This window comes from Pezoporus flaviventris, unplaced genomic scaffold, assembly GCF_033815535.1.
Source record: "Pezoporus flaviventris isolate CSIRO_AGI_PZ_B2104156 unplaced genomic scaffold, CSIRO_AGI_Pfla_v1 ptg000072l, whole genome shotgun sequence".
Taxonomy (NCBI): domain Eukaryota; kingdom Metazoa; phylum Chordata; class Aves; order Psittaciformes; family Psittacidae; genus Pezoporus; species Pezoporus flaviventris.
This window is the reverse complement of record NW_026892620.1, coordinates 3,082,429-3,094,448: the sequence shown is the minus strand read 5'-3', so window position 1 is coordinate 3,094,448 and position 12,020 is coordinate 3,082,429. Positions and strand designations below refer to the sequence as shown.

General features: G+C 41.6%; 1 protein-coding gene across 1 annotated transcript in view; it reads right to left on the bottom strand.

Moving 5' to 3' along the window:
* Nucleotides 1-3,722: 3,722 nt before the first annotated feature.
* Nucleotides 3,723-12,020, bottom strand: part of TUBGCP3 (tubulin gamma complex component 3) — a 51,977-nt gene continuing 43,679 nt past the window's right edge. The window contains exons 16-22 of the mRNA XM_061472745.1: nt 11,594-11,662; nt 10,629-10,764; nt 7,943-8,031; nt 7,677-7,808; nt 7,171-7,311; nt 6,477-6,593; nt 3,723-4,877 (exon numbers count right to left, since the gene is read on the bottom strand). Of these exons, the coding sequence (XP_061328729.1) occupies nt 4,719-4,877; nt 6,477-6,593; nt 7,171-7,311; nt 7,677-7,808; nt 7,943-8,031; nt 10,629-10,764; nt 11,594-11,662 (843 nt within the window). The 3' untranslated portion in view covers nt 3,723-4,718. The remainder of the gene's footprint in view (nt 4,878-6,476; nt 6,594-7,170; nt 7,312-7,676; nt 7,809-7,942; nt 8,032-10,628; nt 10,765-11,593; nt 11,663-12,020) is intronic.

The window sequence follows — 12,020 nt, the reverse complement described above, 5'->3', positions numbered from 1 at the left end:
ATGATATCCTGAGGTGGATGAGAACTTAATGAGAGAATCATAGAACCATAGAAAGGTTTGGGTCGTAAAAGGACCTTAAGCTTCTCCAGTTCCAACCCCTGCCATTGGCAGGGACACCTTCCACTAGACCAGGTTGCTCAAAGACCTGTCCAACCTGGCCTTGAGCACTGCCAGGGATGGGGCAGCCACAGCTTCTCTGGGCAACTTGTTCCAGTGTCTCACCACCCTCACAGTGAAGAATTTCTTTCTTATATCTAATCTAAATCTAATCTTTTCCTATGATTCTATGATTATCACTAACATTGATCATAGTAGATAAGCAGTTTTAAAAGTAAAAAGGTAAAAGCGCTATGTTTCTCTTTAGAAATGTGCCTGAATGGTGCTGTTGCCACCCACTGCAAGGTAAAGCAGTCACGCAGTCGAAGCACGAGCTTGTCAACTTTTGCACTAAGTACACACATTTACATGGAATTCAGTATCGGTTTTGAGGTACAAATGAAAGACAATTTCTCTCTCACTTTTGTTAGGAATTTCTGAATCCAGCAGCCTGACAGAGGCGAGGCTGCCACAGCTCTATGGCCCTAGGTCCAAGCAGTAGCAAGGCTCAGGATGCATCCCCTATAGGCACGTGGACACAGAGCACACATACACACCACAAGTATACATATATATCACTGGCCGCACAAGTCAACCCAGACAGGCACAGAGAGCAGCCACACGAACACAGGCAACACCAACAGCCTCACCCCGTTCCCCTCTCTGGCTCAGCAGGGTGTAGACAGAGATATAGATTAGCGGGAATCTATCTCCCACTAAACATATAATGTATATATCTTTTACTTTTTATAAGTACAATGTTGTTCTGCACCAGGAGGTCAGTGACAGAGAGAGAGGGTGCAAGGTTCTTCTAGATCTCAGTAAGAAAGGCTTGACAACAAGTAGCTTAACAAAATAGCTGGTTTAATATGACCAGGAATATAAATAGGATAAGAAGACGAATACGGGTAGCAAACCTTATATCCATTCAGATGCTGAGCACTCTGCTTTTGTGGAGGACGGGATGGAATCTGAATTGATTTTTCCATGCTGCACTGCACAGGTTCCATCCTTGGAGGGTTTCCTTCTTCCCATGCCCTGCCACACAGGATGGGGTGGCACAGGGCACTCCATCAGGTTTCCATACAGGAGCTGTTCATACTGATATTCAGGCTACTCAAGCCTCAGATATGAGGGCCAGCAGAGCAGACATGTCTGTCCAACATCATCAACTCCTTGAATACACCACCTTCTGCAAAGCTCATGGTACAAATGTGGATGTCTCCAGTAGCTGGGCTTATACACACACAGTCCAGTCAGCAGCTGACCCTTGGATCTCTCACCTCCAGATGCACCCATCCTTTCACTGGTGTCTGCAAGTGCTGGCGCTGCAGGCACACCTCTCATCTGTGATCCCACTTGAGCAGCTGCACTCAGACACCCGTCCCACCCAGGAAAAGGGATTTAGTAAGACAACAGGACAGGCTGTACTCATAAGGTGAAGGGCAAGGCTAGAAAAACATACTGAGCAGCACCCTGTTTGCACAACTGTCCCTTTTAATCTGCTTACCCCACTATTTCCCCACACTTTCTCCTTCCAAAATTGCCTCTTGGTCACCTGCTTAAATCACTGCTGAAGAAGAGAAAAGGGTGAGTTGGTTTTCCCAGCATTCTTTGCAGGATGGCTGCTCTGTGCAGTGAAGCGTTTCTAGGGACAGCACCATGGAGTGCAGGTAACTGTGGGCAGCTCTGTTGGCACTTCTGTTGCAAGAGCTTTATAAAGTCAGTATCCTCCTTCATATTGAAGTCTTTCATGAGAGCCATGCCTTGGGTTGCAGAGAAGCAGCACTAGGTAATGCTAACAGTGCCCCAAAGAGGGAAGACTCAGCTGCAGGTGAAGGTAAAGCATAAATCCACAAAAGGAAAAATAAAAAATGGCTGAAATGGACATAAAAAATAAAAGATGACATTGCTGCTCCCATCCACTTCCAGGGGTTCTTTCAGCAGAGCTGGTCCAGTTACTTCACGCCAGCGATTCAGAACGTTCCCCGCAGCCTGACAGTCAGAGAGGGTCTGAGAGGGGTGATGGCTGTTCTCCAGGTGCAGGCGCAGGCAAAGCAATCTCCAAGAAAGAGAGAAGAATGGACCCCATTGCCTGAGAAACTGGAGATCTCAGGAACAGTTTCCATACACTGCCACTGCAGAGCTGGATAATGAAAGGTGATTTGAAATCACCTTTCAAATATTTATTGATGCTTCAAGTCATAATTTTCTGCTCTGATGTGTTGGTGATCTCATATAATTTAGTATGACATTGCTGTAAATTAATTCAAAGCCCAAAGGAAGATTTAAAAGTATCCATTGCTCAACTTTTGATCCACTCGCTTGCTGAGAGTCCAGTTCTAATAGTACAGAGCCAACAGACAATCACAAAGGTACACCTTTTTGTTGGTATGTATTTTTCACTGCTCAATCCTAATTGAGAAGAGGGCACTGGCTTCCTCAAGCTACGCTTGCTACACCACAACTCAATTTTACCTGTAGGACCAGAAGCTACAAAACTCATGTAGATTGAAATAAACATGACAGGTGCTGGGTTAAGGGATAAAACACTGGTCTTCACGCAGTGAGGAGCACCAAGGACAGTGGCAGGTCCCTTCAGGTTCAGGTATTCTGTGTCCTGTGTTCAGAACATCCCCTTTAGCCTGCCAGTCACAGAGCAACTCCTGCAGCAGTGAGGACTCTTCCCATACTGATAGGTTTCTGTGGAATCACCTCAAATTGATCTTTCCTACCACAGCCACTACTGCAGGTTTCCTGTGTACTGGTGGATTCATTTTATCAGCAAATGGAACTAAACCTTCCTCTGGAACTTGTCCTAGAACTTGGATCTGGTTCTGACACTGGATGCTACCCCTCTGCCTGTGGATTGTTAATACATGGGATCATGTAACAGTCTCAAGGCAATGGCCAAAAGAGTGCTCATGCAGGTAGGGTTTTTTTTCCCAAACAGTTTTGGCCAAAACCCAATTATATAAGCTTTGTAGTTCTTTCAGACTTTACAAGAACAATATGCTCTCACCACACCCGCAAAACCAGAATACTCCTGCCTGTCAAGTGATCTGTGACCTTGTGATGCCAATGTCGGCATCCCTCATCTTTCCTTCGGCACACAGAGTACCACTGGCTTCAGAGTCCATATTTTCTTACAACTGAATAGCTGCCTGCAAGTACCCCTATGAAGGTAGCTGCACCAGCAGGTCCTTGAAGAGCACTGGGTTAAAAGCCTAATGTGTTTTACTTAAAAGCAAGCACTCCAAGGCCTGCACAGTAACAGGAATCCTCATGTCCAGAGGGCAAACCTGCTACTCCAGAGCTGCAAGTGGGTGCATCGTCCCCACAATGAGAGTTCACTTCCGTCATGACTGAGAGCAGCCTCACCTGCATGGCTTGGGAGGTGCCTCTGCTTCCTGGGGGGTTCAAGCAGAGTAAGGGCAAAAGAGGCCACAGACATGGCTAATCTGAGGGTAACTGTTAATCAATGAACTCCATACAACCCTAAGTATATATACGACTCATATAAAAACCCTATAACAGGTAGGGATTTGTAAAACAATAACCAGAAGCTTCTCCTTTCTTACCCTGTGGAAAAAATCATAATCTTTAAGTTACGAAAAGCAAAATACTTGTTTGAAAGATAATCGTGTTTTTATTTTTCTAAGCTTGCACTTGTGGAACATAATAAATGACCTGATATAATGACAACTTTGCAAAAGAAGAATCCCCCTCTCCCCAACATCTGGACAGCAATATATAAATATTTACAATGAAAAAATAGGGAAGGGAAGAGAATGAAGTCAACATCAGCCAAGTCAGTTTGCTTCTACACATCCTATTCTGAACATCAATTATTTCATTCAATTCAACCTTAACCAACACCTTCCTTTAACAGTACTGAGGCTTTAACTTCATTTTTTAGATCTTATGTGCAACAAACACACTCCTGCTCTGCTTCTATAGTTTTCTCCTGTACAGTAACCATAGAATTTCCCTACTAGATTTTTTCATTTCAGTTTGTTAAGTTTGAAAACAACAAAAAATTAAATAGAAGTTTATGTCTCCTGATACAAAGTTTCTCACACAAACACATCACAACACTGAAAAAAAAAATCCGCATAAAGAAATGCTGTATAGCTTCTTAACAGGGACATTAGATCTGGGTCCTTGTCTGCTGGCTTTAACAAAAGCTCTCTTCAAATAGAACAAGTACATATAGAAAAAATAACCTTCTTATTTTCTTGTTTAAAAATGAAAGGGTGCTTTCTGTAAACAAAAAGATGTGATTTCCTTGACACAGATATAAGTTACAGTGGAGAGAGCTCAGAAAGCTTCAAATTAAATTGGCAACTTTTTAAAAGGATGGTTTAAGAAGTTGCTTGGAAGAGGTTTTATCAGCCCATTTTGTCTGGTAATTCTAGAAATGTCTGTGTAGAAAAAACCCTACTTTTTTTGCTTTCTGCTATACAGTGTCACACAATCACATGACCAAAAAACATGTTGCCTACAGAAATGGTAGACACCGATCACACACAATTTGGTGGTACTATGTCAACACTGATTGCCTTGTCCAACAAGAGGTTCAACATCCTTCGGATACCGAGGTGCAGTCCTTCGCAGTTGTTTCACATATGGGAGCTTCGTCTGCTTCTAGTACCCAGCGATACACGAAGCCTTGGCTCTCTTGCTTTATAATGTTCATTGAAGTCCAATCTAAAGCTAAGAAATCGAAGGCTTTCATCAGAACTGGTTGTCAGCAGGACCAAGAACTGTTGGACGATTCCCTGAAGGAGAAAGAAAAATCAGATATCACTGCTGTGTTTTGCACAGGGATGCCAGGTAGTGCCCAGGCCTGACAATGAGCAGAGGGAATCCAGAAAGGGCAAGCACAAACATTTATACCCAACTGTTAACAAACCAGTTATCATGGATTCATTCTTTCTGCAAAATCCCAGAGCTTCACTATCTTCAAATGTCTGCCATTCACGTCAGTTTCCAGCACGAACAGCTCTGTCTTTCAAGCCACCCCTGCTGTACTCTGCTGGCACCCTCCATCTCACTGAAGGCACCTGCAAGGCAGCTGCCGCTGTGCTGCTGCCCCGGCCCTCCCAGGGCAGCCCCACCATTCAGGATCCCAGGCCAGGACACCATTCAAGACCTGACCAATGCCAACAGGAGACTTCACCTGGTGTCCATGCTGCATCTCAAATGCAGGCCAGATCAGCATTAGACCACTGCTCACTTTACAAATAAAGTATTTGATGTAGGTTATACAGCAGCAAGCAGCACCCCAGCACAGCACAGTATCTGCCAAATAGGGCAGTCAGTGCTACAGACCCAATAGCTAGACTCTATGCATTTGGAGCAGTTCTTAAGTGAAACTTGCACTCAGCATGTGGAAGGCATGCTTCTGGAGCCCATCTTCCTGTTCGGTTCTACCCAAGGAGCTGCAGAAGTTCCACAGCATGCAGGAAAGAAGAGGACTCTGGGAGCATGGGAAGACTCACTTGAAGAGCTCATTCCTCTTCTCCACTAAATACTAACATGAACACACCCACATTCTATGATTCTATAACTAGAGCACCCCATTACTTCCAAAGATGACCAAGGATGGCCAGGGAAATCCTTCATGGAAAATGCATGAAAAACACAAAAAGTAGGGTCCAGGAAGAGAAAGTCCAATCAGGTAAAAGCTACATTGGCAACCTGTGGCAATCCTGTAGGGTATAAAAACTATAACCTGCACTTAATTTGGCTCCATATTCCTCTGAAGGGAGAATTGCAATACTTGGAGCCAGGAGCAAATTCCTCTCAGATTTGAAAGTCCTTGCATCAAAGCTCAGAATCTACACTTCCCTGAAATCTAACAGCTGATTTTTCTGGTGAATGGGAGCTTTTAGAATTAGATATAACACATTAAGAAAAACACAGAATAATTACCACTGAAGAAGACAGCCTGTGCATGTTCACCCAAACAGTTTACCCATCTCAGTGCACTTAAAATTGTTAAGCCCTTAATAAGGACTCTTTCTGTAGTCTTTAATAGCAGTGACTTGCAAAGATGGTGAGAAAAAAAAATGGAATGCAGAAGGATTCTTCTTTTTTTTTTTTCAGATCACACCAGAAGATAGCTATTAGTTCTGTTGCTGAAGGAGAAGTTACATGAAGAGACTATTCCCCTTTGTCACGGGAACATACATGACCAAAAAACCTACTGTTTACTGAGGAACAGTAAATACAGGCTTCTAAGTAAAGAAGCAAAAAATTAAGAACCAAGATCAACGAGCTGCACACATGAATCCAGAAATTGCACCTACTCAATATTTCATTTCTATATATCAAAGCTCATCATCCATAATGAAAAAAAATAATCTAAGGGGCACCTGGTAAAAGTGAGTGAGTATTCGCAGCTGTGAGCACATTTTGGGTATTGAGTCTTGAAATTCTTTCATCCTCCTGCTCTCTTCTTCATCTTCTGATGCAGTTACACCCCACTTTCCCTACAGAGAGAACAAATAAGTTAAGAGGTCAAGTGTCACATGATAAAAATTGATAATTGGTCCAGTTTCTACCCAACTGAACCACATTTATACAAACCATCCACTGCCATAGGAAGCCAAACATGGAGCCTTTAATATTGAAACTATCAGTCCCCTCGGTAGTTGGTACAGCACACGAAAGGAATCTGAGATTAAGCAAGCAGGAAAGTCTCACAGCAGCACTGCCTGTCCCACAGGCTGACAGTAGGAAGGCAGGCATGGAGCTATGGCATTTTCTGCAAAAAGGTTCTGAATATTAAAACCGCTTCTATTTCCTTCTCCTAAAAGAGACCTAGATTTCTCATCCTCCAAAGCTCCCTAGAGAACCTACTGACCTAGAGGTTTTGGGCAAGAGAGAAATGAAAAACACCATTCAGCAGTTTTGTCTGAAATTGCTAGCTATTGCTGATGACTTTAACATTTGTTCCAACAACATCTCAATTTTTGCTGTACCTCTAAATGGTACCTAAAATCTTCCGTACATCAAAGTGTATCTGCCTCAATTAATTTTCATGTTTTAGTCATATTCTTACTGTACCTCAAGCTCACGCTGTTTTTTCCTCTCTTCAAATTGCAATCTCAGCTGCAGCTCCTCCAAAGCAGCTCTGTACATTGCATCTTGGGCATTCTGGAGCTCAATGATCTGATCAAAAACAGCTCGAAGCTGGTTGAGAAGTACCTGTGAGACAAGCAACAAAACAAACAGTTGTAAAGCAAGAGTGTTCTAATTTAATACCTTTCCTCAGAACATGAGTAAATTAAATCTTTTTACACACAGCTCGACAGACTGTTTTGCAAAGCCCTAAGTCAATTGTTGCATGATCACACAGCTTCTTAGGACCAAAAGCAACTGGCCCACATTGCAACAAGTTTTATGATCAGCATCTGTGCTGGGGATTATGTACAAAGCCTACCATAATAAGGTCTTTTACCAGAGAAAGAAAATTTACTTTTCCCCTTGCTTCTGTAACATAAGAGAAGGTGGTTCCTAGCATGTAAGTCAAGATCACAAAGATGCAACCTAATGCAAAGGAGAAGTCTTACCCTGGAATCACTATCCAGCAAGCACCGAGCTATGATTGTGTCTAGAAAAACTTCATGAGCTGCAATGATGTGATCCAAGTCCTGTGCTTGTTGGACCTTGTTCCAGAGTTCATCCCATGAACATTCAAGCACCTGTAGCAATGATTCAGGATTTGGCTGTTTTGATTTTCTAGACAACAAGCTCTTTGAAATTTGAGACACACAACACATACAGAATATTAAAAGTACTTAATTTTTAAGCAACTGATTAGGGGGCTAGCGTATACCTCAAATGTAATGTAATACTGCATTTGATGAATGAAATGGACCATTTCTGATGCCAGAACGTGACACTGATGCAGCACCCCAGAAAGCTCTGTAAAAAATCCAAAGAGATGACATGTTAAAGACCGCCAGGACAGGCAGAGGCATCAAACCAGCTTTTTCTACCAAACAGAATACTTCCATAAAACAGTCACTAATCTTGGATGGTAGAAGCAACACTGGCTGGCAACAGATGAGGAAAGAACATTGCACAATTTACTCCTAGAAAATGTGAGCCAAAGATGACACCATGTGCTCAGACAGTGCTGGAAACTTGCTGAGTATCACAAGTGTAAAAGACCCTCTCAGTCTCAAGAGACCAAAATACAGTTAATGTCCTGTGTGTTCTTTTGGTTGAAAATCTGAGGCCATGGATTTGTAGCTGCTCCTGGGGCCTCCCAAACCTCTTACCATCAGCCTTTAAAACACAGAGTGTATTTTTGCACTACTTGGCTACACTGAGACCAAAAGAGAGGATGGCCCTGACAGCAGTAGGGAATTTGTGGCTCATGTGGTCCAGGTTCAATTCCCTGATCCACAACAGAGACCAACAGGCAAATCACTAATGGCATCAGCTGCTCACCTGTAACAGAGGGGACCACTGTTGTGGAAGGGTAGTATCAAGATTACTATCAACTTGAAAAATTCACTAGAATGAAGATACTCAGCCTTCTGGAATCAGGAAGATAGCCAGACAGAAGACATAATTTCTAAAAACCTGCCAAAGTAATTTGCCATTGCAGACAAGATATGGGACTACTACAAAAGGAATTCTACATTTTTGTACCTTGGGATGTTACAGGACCATCTAATGATCTAAAAAATATTACTGGATACTCTGCTCTTAATTTCTTATGCCTTCGCAGGAAAACTATCCCTAACACATTATGTTGCATCTACTTTAAAAAAGATCAGTAAAAACAACCTCCAGTGTTGGCTAAACAACAGAAATACTTCAGCATTGGTGAGTTGGGTACATCTGTGTTTCTTCTCCCTGATAGGAAAACAGTGAGCTTGGCACTGCTGTCTAGAAGTACTCCTTTAAAGCACTAAAATCGCAGGGTGTTAAGACTTTTTGGGAATTGTGAATAAAGCTATCCTTGAAAGTCAATGCCACTTCTTTGTGGCTGAAAACCAAAAGACCCTGAAGCTGCTTCCTCCTATCAGATACTGTCTTCCATTTGGTGCTTTGTAACTGGAATGGCAAGGTGCTATTTTAGAGGGAAGGAGAAAAAATAAAAGTAAGTTCTACTACTTCTTCAAAAAATGGTGCTGGGGTGAACTCTTCATCTATTTCAGAAAAAATTCTACTCACAGCTTCCAAATTAGACATGGCAGTGAGAAAAAAGGGCTCCTGTCCCTCCAGGCAGAAGGCAGTACAGGTCTTTGTAAACATACTCGCTTTTGTCAGAGCCACAAACCAAGAAATACAAAGCTCAACTCCTTCTGCCAACAACAGCTATAACAGCTTGGCCAGCATTTTGAATGTCTGTGTTACTTTAAACATAGCCAAACCTAAAGGTGACAAGCAAGTGAGCTTTAACCTACCGAACACTGCCCTATGGCAAAAAGCATAAGAAAGGCCTCCCAAGAGGCGGTGGAAGAAAACCCAAACTTCCTCCTGAGAACACAGGAACAAATAAAACTCTAGCCATGGGAGACAGGTCCAGCCTGAAGACCCTCAGGCAATGAGAATAAAATCTGTTGACTGTTAGTCTCAAAAGGAACAGAAAGCAAGAACGGAATAGGCCATTGGTTTCAAGTCAAATACGCACTTATTTGGGGCAGGGAAATGACAGTGAACTAAATCCCATCTCAGAGAAGCAGAAAGGAAACCTAGTCATCACGACAGTTCCAGAGATCAGCCCTGTACACTAGAGCAGACTTTGCGAAAGCTTGTTTCCCAGGGAATTTCTGAGGCCAAGGTGTCCACTCCCACCCACCAAACAGTTCCTTACAATAAATACATAAATATATCTTTGTAAATATTACTATGCCATAAAGAAGCATAACCTTCAATAGTTTTTTTAATACTGAAATTAGGTAGGTAAAAAAACAAACAAACAAGAGTGCGCCAGTACAGATGCTTACAAATATGACTTATATTCTCAGCTGAGAAATAGGATCAAAAAGTCCCAGTCCATTAGACATACACTAATGCCACTATAATTAAGAGCTTTCCTATTTCTTCTCACACATTTCTCTTCTTAGCCTCCTCTGTTCTTAGCTAAACAAAAGCACAGGGAATGAGTGAAGGTAAAACTAGTAAACTCAGAAGTGTGCATGTGTGAGACTTATTCCAGCACAAGAAAGGGGACGACACAAGTTACAGATAGGAAGTTAACAAGGAAGATGAATAAAGGTGATGGAAGAGTAAGGGTATTCTTCCAGAATGGGAGGTTCTATCTCCTCACTGCTACAAAAAGTCACAACCAAGGACTACGTAGAACGAACAGGAAACTTCCATTTACAATAATGTTATTTTATCTTCATCATCATCTCCCATTAAGCAGTCAGTCAAGAGGAGCAATAAAACATAAAATTAATCTGTCCCAAGAGACCTTTTCCCCCCCCTCTTAACAGTTTGAAATAAGATGTAGTCATCTAAATCCAGTTTACAAGTATGTCATCCATTTGGGCCTCTCTCACCTGGTATACTTTTCAGAAGCTTTGCATTGCACATGTGCCCTTTCCATATATCAGTAAGAATATATTCCATTCGCTTTGCTCTCCAAAGAAAATTAAATACTCTTAGATAGTGGCTCATGCACTCGCGTGTAAATACCTAGAAATTTAAAAAAACAAAACCAAAAACATAACGGTACAAATTTAATAGACTTACTGTATATTCTGAAGGACCAAGAACCTCACCACAGTCCATCTTATCTGACCCATGCAGTCTACTGATAAATACTGACAAAACGAGAACCCTGTATAACCCAGAGCTTTTGGAAAGATTCCCCCTCATGGGCTGAACTGAGTTACCTAATATTCAAGCTGGCACAAGGCACTGCAGGAAGTGTAAGAAGAGGTGAACGTGACAAGGCCTAAACATTGTGCTCTTTCCGAACTACATATGAAAATTCCTTCTGCTGGTCAGACTCACGTTTTGATGTCCTGTTTTTTAAAAAATAGAGGTTCTTTACAGAAGCTAAATGCATTCTGATCAATAGTGCAGTTATTTTCTCAGTAGTTCTAATGAACACTACCTATCAAATTTAATTTAGACAGTACAAATAGGTTCTCCTCAAAAACATTCTTCAGTTCCTTGCAAATTATCTCAAATTAGTAGCTACAAAATAGTAATGATGGGAGAAGAGGAGCACTCCATTTATTAAGTACTTGCTAAAATCTCTGCTGGAACAAATGAATTACTGATTTTCAGTAATTATTGTTTTAAATGTAGCTTTTCAGCACTCATGGTTAATTTATAAGAACTGAGATTTTTAGCTCAACTGTTTATACAGTGGGTGCATCCCAGATGAAAAAAAAAGTCTCTCTGATCGCACACTCCAGAATAAAAGAAGGTTATTTCAATCGAAAAAAGAAATATTAAAAATTAGCAATTCAATTCAGTATCCGAGATGTTCACAGACAGCAGTATATGATGTTACCGTTGCTATTGGCCCATCAACATGATAGTCCAAGCTGAAGACATCCCATCCAGTGTCCCCAGGAGACACCTGTATTAAAAAGATATGCTATTTTAATGTATAATCAGAGCATACGAATGATGAAAAAACAGCTCTTGCTTACACTTCCATCTTCCACAGCCTAAGAAAAAACAAGGATCCGTATCAATACAAGATACAGATCCTTCTTGAAAGTAGTAGATTAAGCAAAAATGAATCAAAGTTTGACACAAGGGTGGGATTCATCTCATTCAAATGCTGATATGGTAATGTCGATGTTTTTCTACTGGAGCCAGTAAAGGAAATGAAGGGAAGGAAAATTTCTTAGACAAGACTCAGCCTAAGGTATAGACTTATTTTAGATGCTACAGTTCATCAGCGAATTCCCACCAATGGGACTGAAGCTTTT